This window comes from Mustela erminea, chromosome 5 (genome assembly GCF_009829155.1).
Source record: "Mustela erminea isolate mMusErm1 chromosome 5, mMusErm1.Pri, whole genome shotgun sequence".
Lineage (NCBI taxonomy): Eukaryota > Metazoa > Chordata > Mammalia > Carnivora > Mustelidae > Mustela > Mustela erminea.
Window position 1 is genome coordinate 29081071 of NC_045618.1, and position 15399 is coordinate 29096469.

At 39.6% G+C, this 15399-nt stretch overlaps 1 protein-coding gene across 3 annotated transcripts in view; it reads right to left on the reverse strand.

The window, feature by feature from the left end:
- SCAPER (S-phase cyclin A associated protein in the ER) overlaps window positions 1-15399 on the reverse strand; it is a 520882-nt gene that overhangs the window by 164834 nt on the left and 340649 nt on the right. For all 3 annotated transcript variants that reach the window (XM_032342354.1, XM_032342353.1, XM_032342352.1), the window contains one exon: window positions 14717-14832. In XM_032342354.1, the coding sequence (XP_032198245.1) occupies window positions 14717-14832 (116 nt within the window). The remainder of the gene's footprint in view (window positions 1-14716; window positions 14833-15399) is intronic.

A 15399-nucleotide genomic window follows, 5' to 3' on the forward strand; every position in this document is an offset into this window, starting at 1 on the left:
AGAAGACATTAAAATCTTACTGTCCATTCTGTCAAAAGTACACTGTGGCTGGGCTGAGATAAGGGCTTTGTGTCCCAAAAGATCACAACTACATGAATGAGCCTTAAGTCAGTAAGTCTTCTCACTGAAGACCTTGCCTCTGAAAAACAGAGGACAGAAAAGGAATCACAAAACTGGGTATTTCGGCAATAAGTACAGTAACACATTTAGATACAAAAAGGACAGTGGTAGAAAACAAGTGTAGTACAACTCAGACATTAAGATTAGTACTTATATATGATGAAATAGTTAAACAGAAAAGCCCCAGGTGGTTGTAGCCTAAGAGGATTTGATAATATAACTTAGGAAGTACGTAGTTTACTTTATATCCTTATGCAGTTTGCAGTGGTTAAGACTTTCGGAAAATACTGTTCACCAAAATCCACCGTCTTACACCTGTGTCAAGACAGCAGACATTTAAAAACAACTGCCATGGGCATTTTAAAACTGGAGCCCCAGCACATATTGTAACTTACCAAATTCCTTTGGTTTGCATTAAGCATTTAATAAATGATATGTAATCACACACACAGGGGAGAGTGAATGACTACGTTCCCGCAGAGCAAAATTCTGTGCCAAGTAGGCACAGCAAGTCCCAGAGTCCCATCAAGAGAGCTGCAAAGAGCAACTTGGAATTTTCATCAATTACTCTTTTACCCTGATGTAGATAAGTGTGGAAAAGTGACAGATCCTCAGAAAACACAGATAATGGTTAGCAAATGACACAGAATTAGCCTGACGCAGGGCCTGATCTCACAACCCTTAGATCATGACCTAAGCCGAACCCAAGAGTCAGATGTTTAACTGACTGAGCCACCCAGGCACCCCTAAGGTAATTTATTTCAATAGTATTAAAAAGAGCTATCTGAAACGAGGGAGATCCAACTGCAGGTAGAATTCTAATGCCCTGGGGCGCATGGGTGGCTCACTGGGTTAAAGCCTCTGCCTTCCACTCAGGTCATGATCCCAGAGTCTCTGCTCAGCGGGGAGCCTGCCTCCCCCTCTCTCTGCCTGCTTCTCTGCCTATTTGTGATCTCTGCCTGTCAAATAAATAAATAAATAAATAAAGTCTTAAAAAAAAAAAAAAAAGAATTCTAATGCCTTAACTGGACTCACCAAGTGAGTGGCTGCCCACAGAATGAAGCCTGTGACCTAGGTCTGGCCTTGCACAGAGTGGCCCACATGAGAACCACAGGTGCCAATTCTTGAGGCAGAAAACGGAGATTCCTGTCGAACCACTGAGAACTCTATTCCATTACATGATTACTCTAAGTTACTTCTGGATGAGGTACTTTTTTTTTTTTTTTAAGATATTTATTTATTTATTCGAGAGAGAGAGAGATAGCAAGAGAGAGCACAAGTGGTGGGGAGAAGGAGAAGCAGGCTCCCTGCCGAGCAGGGAGCCCAATGCAGGGCTTGATCCAGGACCCCAGGATCACCGCCCAAGCCAATGGCATACGCTTTACCAACTAAGCCACCCCAGCACCCCTCTTCTAGATAAGGTCCTTGCCTGATTCCTCCTCTTTGGAGCCATCACAGTATATGGTACCAAGTTGGCTGAGCACAGAGATGTCTAATGAAGGGACAACTGTCTTCCTTGTTTCAAGCAGAATATATAAGAATATACAACTATGGACTATATTAACACCTTAGTTACCTACACTTTCTACTATTCTATTTTTAAAACAGTCACCAGAATGAGTAGAAGTAGGAATCATGCACCTACTTAAAGATAAAATATCTTATGAATGCATAGTGATATTTCAAATTCAAAATCAGGATTAAGGGATTTTTTCCTCTTTAATATCTTCTATATAATCATAGCTCTCTATCTTTTCTTTGGCACTGAAAATCTTGGCCCTCACAGGCATCAAGGATGACAGAAATAGAGTATCTGTTAGGTACTCATTTGTATTATGCTACAACACACAAGAGTTTCAGAAACACAAAATTAATAGTACCACCACTAATTATAATTACTAAAAACAGTTAAAACATATTTTGGCATATGCCGTATGCATTCCTCACCTCTAATGAGGTTATATTAGCTACACTATCAGATTATCAGCTACACTATGGTCATTTCCTAACATACTTTCCCTCTTAATTTGTTTTCTTTCAGCAGTATTTATTGCCATGACCCACGCTGCCTGACCCAGTGATGGGCATAAGGGAAATGGTAAAAGTCAGTCTTTACCCTGGAGGGAGCACCTAGTCTCCTGGGGAAGCCTCAAAAGGCACAGAAGTTTCCTGCTGAGGGACAGTCTGCAGATGGCCACAAGATGGAGGTCAGGGAAAGCTCCCTGAAGAAGGTCTAACCAGACCCTGGGACCCTTTCAGGAAAGGTCATGTGGGTCTGGGTCCACTTGCAGGAGGGAGGCTGATGGGAGGTCCTATGTGAAGCACTACCACGTAATCCATAAGAACCATGAGGCGGTGCCCACCAACTTTTTTCAAGGTGTTGATCCTGGAGGAGGCAGCAGGCAGGCAAAGTGAACTCCATTCCCCATGTGATGACTGATGTATGTATGGATTATTCAATTTTGACATTCTTGTGTCTACAGAAAAGGTGAACTTGTGACAGAATTTGGGAAGGCTTTTTTTGCAGTGGGTAAGGGGACACGTGGATCAGCGTGAGCCATGGATGAAGAGGAAACGTGGCACTGTGAAGACTAGTCTAAACTCATACTGCCTTTCTTGCTCTTGCTCCATCTGTCTGATGCCACAACATGTGGGATGGGCAGGGCTAGTGAGGGAGCCAACATTCAGGAACAGCAAATCTCAGCTCAAGATGGGGGTTCTTCAAGGGACGTTAATAATGCTGTTGACCAAATGATCTTCACTGTGGAGATATATATGATATAGGCTCTACACTTCAGTTTGCATTAAAACTCAATGTAATCATCACAGAGGATTCTGCACTGCTTATCACAGTCTACCACATATTTTGATAAAACCAAAATTAATTTTTTAAAAGATTTATTTATTTGACAGAAAGAGATCACAAGTAGGCAGAGAGGCAGGCAGAGGGAGAGGAAGGGAAGCAGGCTCCTGGGTGAGCAGAAAGACCGATGTGGGGCTCGATCCCAGGACCCTGGGATCATGACCTGAGCTGAAGGCAGAGGCTTTAACCCACTGAGCCACCCAGGTGGCCCCCAAAATTAATTTTTAAATTAAACTATTTTCCTTATTAAAATGATGCCCAGAGCAAGGAGTAAGAAACCTTCAACTAGATGTATTATTGCAAGGGTTTCTTTTTTTAATTGGTCAATTTGGTACAATAAGAATTGGCAATTTAATTATTCCACAGAGACATATTCTAATTTTAGATGGGAAAATCATATATATCTTAAGTACCCACCTAATTAAACTTTCTTCATTTCCTAAAATTAACCTCCCACTGAGAAGGTGTTATGTTTCAAAGATTAGAATAATACATTTAAAAATGTAGGGTGGGCATCAAATTAAAACATTAATTCTAAAGTCTAGGGCTAACTCTGTCTTGTCTAGTAACAAGACAGTTACCATTAGCCAGTCTTCAGATATGTTCGTAAGAAGGATCTGGTTATGTAATTTTAAATTCACAATTAAACATGTGGGCCCTGGAGAAGACCCCAGGTGGTTTGCAGTGTTAAACAGCAGATTAAAGTCTACAAAACTAATTTCTTTACTTTAATCTTATTAGTGGTACAACAGCTGTCAACTGTAACCATCTCTGTGCAGCCTTTGAGACACAAACAAAATGTCTCAATATGTCAAATGGAGAAGAGTATTTATCAATCACTATGGTTAATTTGCAAAACAATTTTTTACCTTTATTGTCTTAGGGAAAGTTATTTACTTTTAGTAAACCTTGATCTAAAAATAGATATTTAGAATTATACTAAGAATCCTGCTTAGAAATAAGGAGTTACTAACAATGGGCTGTCTTCCAGATTTCACTTACAATGGCAAATACCATCTTTTTTTTTTTTTTAAGATTTTATTTATTTATTTGACAGAGAGAGAGATCACAAGTAGGCAGAGAGGAAGGCAGAGAGAAAGAGAGAGAGGGAAACAGACTCCCCGCTGAGTAGAGAGCCTGATGTGGGGCTCGATCCCAGGACCCTGAGATCATGATCTGAGCCAAAAGCAGCGGCTTACTCCACTGAGCCACTCAGGCACCCACAAATACCATCTTATTAACACTTCCTGAGGGCTATCATGTAGTGGACACAGGAGGTAGCATGTGGTTTCCAACTTCAGAATACCTCTATCAGTTACTGATGGCAAGTAAACACTATGAGAAATTTACTCCATGTGTGCCACCTGATTTAAGTTCTGAAAAGGATGTTTAAGGAAACAATGAAATGTTGGGTTTCTTTTTTCAACTTCATTGCTAGATCTTTCCTGAGCATTTACTCTTATACATACATATCGCTTTAAGTGGTTTTGGTTACTGTTTCCCAATTTCTGTTAGATCAGTTCCTCTTGTCCCTCTTTGACTCCTAGGTGGGGAAAATGATTCCGCAAGCATTTCCTATACCTACACCAACAAACCACCACCAAAACTCCTAAATTAAAAATCCCAAACCTATCAAGCAACATCTTCCCTACCAAAAGTCAAAAGCTAAACAACAAACATGTAACAATAACAACAAAAAAACCTCCAGCAACTCACAGGAATAATGACAGTAATTTTTTCTAATATATCAATGAAATGGTGCTTTATTTTTATTAAAATAGTGAGAGCTAAGTGTTCACGTAGCAGAAACAATAAGGCAATAAGGTATAGAAAAATGGACACCAGACCAGGATGCTCAGTTCTGGCTGCCCATATGATGATTGATGATAAATCATTTAGTCTTTTTAAGCCTCAGTTTCTTCATGTATACAAGTGATAATATTGGTGAAGATATGCCAAAGACTGTTAAATAAGTCTAATATATTTATAAAGCAGCTTTACTGCTCTTGTATTTCTGAAAATGCCAAGTGTTTTGCAGGGGTTTAGAGTACTCCTTTCCAAAAGTTCTCCCTCTCTTGTTCACCTTCTAGCCATGTGGATAAATCAAGTGCCAAGTACCTGGCAATAAAAGTGTGTTAAATGACTGAATTCCTCTTTGCATTTGGTAAGATAGTAGCAGCAATTAATAGATGAGTGAATAAAACTGATTATGACTTTTTTCTCCCCCAAATGTGAAAGAAATAAGGAATAAATACATATTACTCTTCACAGAATTGCCATTTGCCCAATTTGCTCATACCTAGATACTTCCGATATTATTCTAATGACATTAGGACATTTTTGGTCTAATAATACCAAATGTTTATAGCTCCCTAAGCACATCCTATTATTTCAGGCCTCCATGATCTTGCACATGCTGTGCTCTCGGCTCACTTATGAGGATTTGTTAATTTGGCAAACTCTGAATCTTTTTAAAAACCGAGTTCACATGTTATCACCTTCAGGTAAGACTCTGTGTCCTCCTCTGGCAGTTAATTACTCTATCCTTTGTGCTATTTATGTACTTAGTGCATACTTCTACAGTTTTACTTAGCACACTGTACTGAATTACATCATTCCCTGTTCAGCTCACCCCCTAACACAAGTGAGCCTCCCGAGGATATGGACAATGTCTTATTTATTTCTACAACTCTACTGCTCAGCACAATCGGGATTATATAAATTCTTTAGGTGAAACATAGAAATGTGTAATGACATATTTGGTTTTGAAAACAACTGGGAACACATGTATCTAATGGGTGTTTAACGTCATTTAATGACCCAAAGAATGTCACATACCTTGCAGTGGGCAGGACAATCCTGCATTCTGCCCCAAATGCCACTGGTGTCCTGTGCTAAAGCATGGCAATTCACAAAGCCCCTTTATACATATTAGCATTTCATTATCACAGTGACCCTGTAAGATAGGCATCTTTCCCCCATTTCCTAGATGAAAAATACTACAGCTAGTAAGGTTTTAAGAGACAGGTCTCACACCAAGTACTGGCAACGCTGGTATCTGAACCCTAATGCTCTTACACCAAGTCCCAGTTGACTTTAATCTGTTAGTGCATTATATTCCCTCTTTTCTAATTCGATATACAGGTATTTCTGGCTTGAGTTCCAAAACAAACCAAGTGGGAAGGTGACTACGTTTACAGAAATGAATTTTCGCCTAAGATACATTACATGTTAGACTATGGTAGTATTTGTAAAATATGATATAATCTTCATCCTCTGTAGGTGTTTTTCAAGAATTCAAGCCACAGAAGGTGACAAGAGAGTTGCAAAGTTAGGAAAGTGCTACATAATTTGTCATTCTGAAAGTGCTGAAGCGTGTTTTCAACAAGACTGCTGTGTTACACTGTCTAGAACACCAAAGGACTTGACTACAACTCCCCACTGATTGTTTAATGCTTTGACACTTTGCCCATAGAAATTCATCGTTGACTTGAAGAAAATTAATAAGAAAATTGGATTCACTTAGTAGAAATTAACTTTACCATCATCTTTGCTAGAATACATCATTTTGAAAGGTGAGGGATTTGTATTTACCTTAACTCAAATGCCAGTGCAGAGAACTATCCATATGCATCTTGATTTTCAGTAAAGCAATTGACCTGAAGCAATAGCTAGACTTGGTGAAAATAATTCAGGAGAAGGTAATAGTGTAAAGAAAACAGAGCCTCAGATAAGTTGTGAGTACTGTCCCAGGAGTGATTTAATATTGATAGTCCAGTTAAAGATTTTCTTGAGTAGATAGGTAACCAAAAATGTTTGACAAAACATTACTTGAGAGCTTTCTACTTAGGAAGCAAAAGCCTTAATGTAGACTGAACCATGAAAACAAAATTTTGAAACTGCTAATTTTATTAGAAAATGTGAATCCAGCAACTAAAGATGCAATTTTGGTAAAATCACCATCCCCTCCAGAATGAAGTCTTACATTTCTTAGTGGATGAGAGAGAGAGAGAGAGAGAGAGAGAAGCATAAGAGACGATGCAATGCTCCGAAGCTTGCATCACCTGCTTCAGTATGCCATGCTCTGGGGTAGATGTCGAATAATATGGAGATACTGCTTGGTTTCCCCTGAGAGAAACAAAACTGCAATCCCAAGAAAGGTTGCCCTGAAAAGATACAAGCCAGTGCTTTTAGTCCTTCTGTTACATATTATAAAATGACTTAACTAATGGAGAACAAATTGTCTTTTACAAATGTTCTTGCTCCTAGCAATTGAAACTGTGCCCTTAAAGGCATATTATTCTGTTCTTAAAGGTGTAATGAAGCTTTATTTTGGAGCACAGGATTAACGTTCTGAGCTGCATCACACTGCCAGGACTTGAGCGGGGGCAGGATAGCTGCTCGTGCAATCTTCTCACCTTCTGAACACTGCAGCCTCACCATCTCAACTGGCAACTGGTTTCCAATTTCAGAAAATAACTGGTGAAATGATTGAGTTTCTCAAGAACAAAGTTATCTTTATTAAAAAGTTGGAATATGGCCCATTATGATCCAGTTTGAGAGAGGAGGGTCTAAAGAAATAGATATTTCAGTTGTTTATAAATATAAGACAATGTTACTGGGATTCAAACTAAGTCCTAATTATCAAGTTAATGCTGAGGTAACCAACCAGGGACCCAAGGGTCACCAAGAAAGTTAACACTTAAGAGCTATGAAAAAAAATATGAGCAGTACTGTTATTTGTTCTTAAAGACCAATACATAATACATTCTCTTATCTTTGATTCTGAAGATAAGCTCCATACTCTAGAGTATATTACTTAAGTGAGTTTGCCTTAGAAACCAGGGATAATAGCAAGTTTAATCTACATTATTTTCTACACAGATTCTCCAAGTTAGGGTTAGTAGAGAAAAGGGAAGTTCAGCCTGTAGAAACATTTAATGTTCACAACGAACTATACCCTAGAGAACCTGCAGAGCGTGCTTTCTCTCTATTTCTACTTTATACTGTGGCCATTCATTCATTCATTATTGATTTGATTCTTTGTTTTAGAAAAACAAAGGAGGTCACAAGGAAGGTTCTATAACATAGTTAAGTATTTTCAAGCCAATCAAGAGTTTAAGAAATCTTCAATATTGGGACAACTGGGTGGCTCAGTCGGTTAAGCGTCTCTTGATTTCGGCTCAGGTCATGATCTCAGGGTCCTGGGATCCAGCCCTGTGTCAGGCTCCTCACTCAGACTCTAGGAGTCTGCTGGAGGGTTCTCTCTCTCACTCTCCCACTGCCCCTCCCCTCAAGCTTGGGTGCGAGCACACACTCTCTCTCCCAAATAAATAAATAAATCTTGAAAAAACCTTTATCACTTTTATTTAAAAGTATTAGGCTCTTTTGGTTTGAAGGGACAGAAATTCACTAAGAATATTTCAAGTAAAAAGAGGCATTTGCTATAAGGTTACTGGGAACTTCCCACGAATCCAGGAGAATATGAACTCCTAGACCTCAGGAGGGCAGGAACAATGCCAGCTCTGTAGACTGGACCCACTCTCATTTCCATCTCCCTTCTCTCTCCTGAAACAGTTCTGTTCTCCCTTTTTCCCAAATGGCCTTTTGTTGGCCCTGCTAAACTGAGAGCCCTGTAATGGCCATCCCAGAAGTTACTCTACATGATTTTTCAAATTCAAATACACTAGAAAAAAATGAGTTGGAGCTGTACAACTTTCCAACTGCAAATTCCTGAGAGAAGCCTGACTGGCTCAGTTTAACTTTCTGGGCTGAGTTTTAAGTCTGATATTGTTGGCTGGTCTATAGATTGGCTGCTGAATTCAAATGTCCACTTTTGGTTTAACCAGGTATGGCCACTGAGGGAGGCATCGCATGGCATAAGATGAGCTGCTAAGAAGAGGCCTGGGTGCAATGTTTAGAACAGGTGGTATTCACAACACCCAGAAAAACAAGGAGCCGACAAATATGAAGTGAATGTGACAAACCAGCCAGAGATGGAAGGATAATAAGGAGGGAAACTCATGGTAAAACTGGATGAACGGGGTCTGGACTGTGCTGCAAATTGAAGAGAAAGGCAAAGATGTAACAAATTTAACAAAACAAAACAACTACCCACTCCCACCAAAATGTAAAGTAAATAAGCCCCCAAAAGAACAGACAAGTGAGTCAAGAGACCAGAATAAGTAAGCTATAGTACACATGAGGGGAGGCATTTCAGGAAACTACGTTTACAGATACTGGATATTTAGCAAAACAGTACTTTTATGATGAGTTTGTGTATACCACCAGAGTGCCAGCCGTGCAAAGGTACACAGCAGGCTACTACTAACGATATTTAAAGTTTAATCCACCTCACTGTCTATGACCCTAAGTTCCCTGTGGACAGGGTCTGTTTTGAATGGCTCCTAGATGTGGCAATTCCGTTCCCATGTCCACACATGCATACAACTAAGGGGACTGCCAAGAAAATAGTTTTTCTCCTGGTTATTAGGATTGGAAGCCCTAGATCATTCACCTGCTTCTGGAATGCAAAGGGATATCTCTTTGCCATTATAAGATGAACTCCACCAGTCTCTATGCTGAATAACAAGACCAAGAAAGGGAACAGAAGCCTTTAGGGACAAAACCTCAGTAATCATGGGAAAGCAATTCTGAATGCTCTCTTTGCCATTGGGAATGAATAAACATGCTTTCAAAAGGGATATCATGGCTCTTTCAGGTTGCAGTCATGGTCCAAATATGATTGCTGCCAACCCTCATTCTGGTAGTGGGCCATAGGCATGGCTGCTAGTGACTGTGAGGAGTGAACAAGGTAATACAGGTGGAAGAGTGTCTGGCACGAGGACACACTCGGTAATATTAATTAAGGTCTGTCTCCTCACCAATAGAAAGGATCCGGTAAATGCAATACTGCCAAGTGGGTTTCATTTTATTTTACACTTAGGAGAATAAATTTGTGATATCTTATAAATGATCTTCCTAGGAAGCAAAACTCCACCTCATATCCTTCTAAATTCATTCCCTTTTATTATTATATTCAGTGACTACTGTTTTACCTGAGAAAGACTGGTTTATTAGAGGAAAAGGTCTATACTATGAAGAAGCAAAAAAGCAACTTAATTTGTTTGATCTGAATAAATAGGTAAACTTCATAAAGAACACAGCGGTCCGAAGGATCTGTTTTTCAACAAAGATTAAAATGGGGACAATCTTATATATACTGACATGCCCTGGTTCTAAAACTGTGATAAGGATGACCAAGAATTCAGTTCTAGCATTCCCATTTGGCTTTTTGAATAAGTAGCAGTACAGATACTTGACATAATTACAAGTACACAGAAATTTAAAGACAGAATTAAGAAAACTTCCTAAAGTCTAGCTAACAGAGTGGTCAATATCAAGAGGCCCCTATTTGGCTAAGCCCACAGAGTCAAATATTTAATGCAGTGCGTTCTTTTACTGCTTTATCTCCATGTATGGGGAAAAGAATTTATTCACATATCCAAATGATATTTATTAAGATGCCATGGTGATTTATAATAAATAGTAATAATGTTTTTATAATAATAAAAGTAATACATTTACTATGGTTTCCAGTACCAAGAAATTACAGTCTGTCTGTACAGAGATGGGGAGATGACAGTACAACAGATGGAATACTTGGCAAGACAGCACATTAATAAGATGCTAAATGGAACTACTTCCTAATATTTGGGGCATCAGTGATTTAGACGAAGACGCAGGTGTTCTACAGATCAACTTTAGGTCTGGCACAAAGTTTAAGAAAAAGACACTAAATTAGAGGTCAAGTCAGAATCCAAAAACGATCTTGACAGGTGAGGCTAAAATTGACCAGGATGAAGACTGGGCTTCAGACAAAAAACAAATGCCCAAGTAAAATGAGTATATTACAGCTCTTTAGAAGCCAAAGTGACACAGAGTGAGGGACTTAAAGCTCAGTAATTAAGTAGGGTCATGCAAAGTCCACCTCATAACAACTAAAACAAAACCCACCAATATGAGTTAAGTGCTTTTGTGGTACACGTACTTTGAATTCTCACAACAGCTAACAAGTCCTACACCACAGGGTAGTGTTACTGCTTAACCAAGGCTCCGTGAGAACACACAACTTGGCCCAAGGTCATATAACTAATAAGTGAAAAGCAGAGAATCTAAGCTCAGATGTGACTCCAGAGCCTGTGTATTTTCTTCTGTGCTATGCAGTCTGCATTGGTTCGTATCGATGAGACTACTTTTATATTAAAAAAAAAATTGAGTCCAGAGGGACAAAGAAGGAAGATAAGCAAGGCTGACAGAGAAGAAATGGCGGCCTGGTGAGTACTCCAATTGAAAACCTGGAGTGGCTTGGTGAGTTAACCATTTGGCCCCTTTGTTGTCTGTGAGTATCAAGAACTAAGGATACCAAGTAAGTAAGAGGCAACCTGGGAAGATTTAGCCCAGTGATTGCTTTTCATGGCCCAAAAGGTTTGCAGGTAACCATCTATTGCTGCCTGAAATGGTCTGGAGATGTGGAGTGCCACTGGGTGCCAACTCTCCCTTTTAGTATCATTGCTGCTCTGTAAATATATGATAAAAACACAACACAAAGCTTTGGTCACAGCAGATCTATCTTCTTATTTACATCACCCAGGGCATTCTCTATGCCCCAAGAAAATGACAGACCAACATTTATTTTCAAATATTAAAAGCTAAGTTAAATAACTGTTATTAGCCTAAACCAAAGAAAAGGCTAGAATATTTATTTATTCTTTTGTACTTGTCTTCTGCAATTTAAGTTAGCAGTACATTAATAGGAGGCTTCTCCAAAGTATATACCACATGAAATGAAAATCACCTTATTTAAGGCTGATCTTTCTTGGCACCAAAAACAATTTTATTGGAGCACATTTGTTAAGAAGGTTGATTTTGGAATATCACATCTTAATAAAGTCCTCTCAAGAATTCAAGGATTCAAGCAGTTATATGGGCTTTTCTGGTTCTAACAAAGGCAAAACAACCCACCAACGATTTCAGAAAGGTTTCACAAACTTAAATTTTCAGAAGTGGGTATAATTCTCAATTTTACATTTTAAAAAAATCTGCTGGAAGCAAATATTCACTCCCAGTAAGTTGCACAGCAAGAATTATAGGGAAACTGCTAAAGTACTACATAGAACAAAAAGGGAACGAGGCAGGGTGCTGAGAAAGGAGAAGCAGGGAGCTGGTCTCTCCACTGTCAGAGCTCAGGGCTGCAGGGCTGCAGGGGCAGTGAAATGCTAGGTCTCCAGTCATAGGTGAGCCATATAGTAACTGTCTAGATGAGCCACACGGTGAATATTCCCCGATAATGACTGACACTTCTCAAAACCTCTGCTGTTTATTATTGAGAAAAATTAATGCAGGATAGTAAAAAAACAAACAAACAAACAAATCAAAAAACAACAACAAACCCAGCCTCTCTGGGTAAGAGCCATGAAATGCCACAGGAAGCAGAGAACAAAATGAGCTAATGTGACAGGAGCTTCATAGAGTTGAGGGATGGGAGCTCATCAGGGTCAGAAGGGGAGGGCTTGGACAGGCTGAGAGCAAAGGAAGTCCCCAGGGACTATGGAAGTCTAAGGAGCAGGGCGGGGGGCGAGGGGTTGTATACAACGGTAACTGGAAGGAATATAAGAAAGAGCACTTTACATTAAGCCACTGCTCATGCCTACCAGAGTGCTCTGAGTCTATACTAATTCTCACAGAGCTGGGGCATGTCTCCTGCCCCTTTCTGAGTAAGCAGCATAATACTCTCATAGTCTTAATCTGTTAGCTCCGAGAAATGAGGCTAACTTAGAAAGTAGAGTCATGATCTTGATCAATGCTCAGGAGAAGAGAATCTTAGAGCTGCTGCTTGATGCCCAATGACCCGAGTAGAGCCCCACTCCTCAAGCAGTGCCTGGCTGAACACACAAATCTATTGGTCTAAGGTGAGATGAAGAAACAAACTCTCAGTCCTGGCACTGTGGTCAGCCGGCAGCCATCAGAGGCGCACTGGCCTGGACTCCCCGGATTCCAGGGCTCCTTGCCAACGTTGGTGTGCTAATTCTTGCTTAGGTCTTCTTAGGAACCATGGAAACCTCTTCTGTTCCCTAAATGATGGTACAGGTAAATACCAGAGCATGCTTTTTGCCACAATGACAAAAGTAGCTTTTGTGAAACAGGCATGTAGTTTGGCTTACCAGCCAGGGAACTCAGTGTCATGCGTGCAGAAACCTACCGGAAAACAAACAAACAAAAAAAGCAGAACAAAACAAAACAAGAAGCTGCAGGTACTTTTAAGATGAACAGTATGAATGATTAACAGTTATCGAAGCACTGTCCCAAAGAGTCAAAAGCCGGTTCCTTTCTTACCTCAAATTTATTGTTTCATTCTTTTCCTTCCCCTCTCTCTCCCAGTCAATTAACAAACACTGAGTGATGACAACATGCCGAACAGCATACTGTCAATAAATTCCATTTTGAAGAGGAACACCAACTCTCCCGGGTTAGAACCTGACTCAAAGGCTCTCTATACCTTCTTTTATTAATCTGCACTTTGTCAGCAGAGCAAAGGAACCCAAAGTAACTTCGGCATCAAACAGTTTGTACTTAGAAATGTCTCATTTCAAAAAGACAAAACTGTCTTAAGGCAGAGGCAAGACTATCACCTAGAAACCGTCAGCTCAGATTTATATAAAAAGAACTCTCACATGTATTTCACTTGATCACCACAGTAGAGGTGAATATGATGACCCCTGTTTAAAGGAAACTGATGCAACAAGAATAAGGCACTTGCCCAAATTCTCCCAGCTAGGAACCAACAGAAGTAAAACAGAATCCAGGTTCATCCGACTCCAAAGCCAGTGCTCTTTTTATTTTGCCAAAATGTCTCTCAAGAGGAAAGATAACATATTCTTGGAATTTCTTTTCTATAGTATCCAGTGGACAAATAAAGTACTCACTTATGTTGGGCTAACTAAATATTTAGGTTTTCTCAGTGATATAAGTGAACTTTTATCAAAACTTACTTAAACTCTAAATAAGAGTCTCCGCAAAATATCCAGGAATTGTGTATGCTATGTCTCTGGAATGTAATACTTCTGAAATAAAGCTGTCTGCTACTATATCCCAGGTGGCCAGGGCTCACCGAGTGACTGAAGAGAAGGGGAAAGCAGATCTTGGGTGGAAATCTTACACAGGATTCTTATGACAAAGAGCAGTTTGCAGTTAAAGACCAAACTGCAGTTCAGTCCCCAGCTATTTGGCTGGGACTCTCCACTACGGCAGTCTTGGCTTCAGACTGCTCTTCCGTTAGTTAGGGATTTCTTCAAATTTCACAGCTCAGGCTTTTGTTAATGTACTTACCTCTTCTAGTACCCAACACAGAAAGTAACCCTTCTGTTACTACTATTCAGCTCCGTGCAATTTATGCAAGCAGTACAGCTGCCCAGGAGTTCATCCAGTCTCCTTGTTTTAGGATCGAGAAGGTCACAGACCAAAGAGATTTCCTTTCTAAGGCTTTTTTGGCTCGATTTGAGTTTTGTAAGTGAAGTTGAGCTCCTCTGTTTTTCTCCCTAATGGGGGGTGTAAGCTTTTGCTATTCAAGCCTGAATATATATACAATTTTCTTATGGTCCTCCATATGGAAACCATAGGGCAGAAATGACTCACAAATGAAACGTGAAAGACAGATTAAAAAACTATACTTACTTAGGAGGAATTCGTGAAGCTGTGTTCACATTTGTGGTTGGGACTACTACTTGAAGAATGTGTTCAAGGGCTGTTAATCCACCAGCAACTTGAAATGCAATCTGATCTGCTACATTCTAGACAGAAACACAAACAGAAATCAGCCCAATTTCCCAGGCATAAAATTATCACCAAATAAAATATTTAGTGGTAGTGTCAAACATTGTGTTGGTTCCATTATTCTGCAAATATTTATTGAATGTTTACCCAGTGCTAGGAACAGTAGGTCAAAACTGGTGAACACATAAGACAGAATCGCTGTCCTCCATGAAGCTTAAAATTTAGTGGATGAGAGCAACACCAGTCAAAAACCATAAATAAAATAATTTCAATTATGATAAGTACCTTAAAGAAAAAGGAAAGGTGCTCTATAAGAATAATGGGGAACCGACTACACATTGGAGAAAGGGTCAGCACAGGCTTTTCTGGGAAAGTTGAGGCTTTGAAGCAGGCCAAAGAAAAGGGAAAGATTGAGCACTCTATGCAGAGGACAAAATCTTTTCACACAGAATTTTTAGCAATAAAGGACCACATCATTTTGTCATGTTAATTCCCACCTAACAAGACAAATGGACTGCCATAAAAACTTCCTGTCCTATTCCTTTTCAGTTGCAGAAGATAATCTAATATCTAACCATCCACAT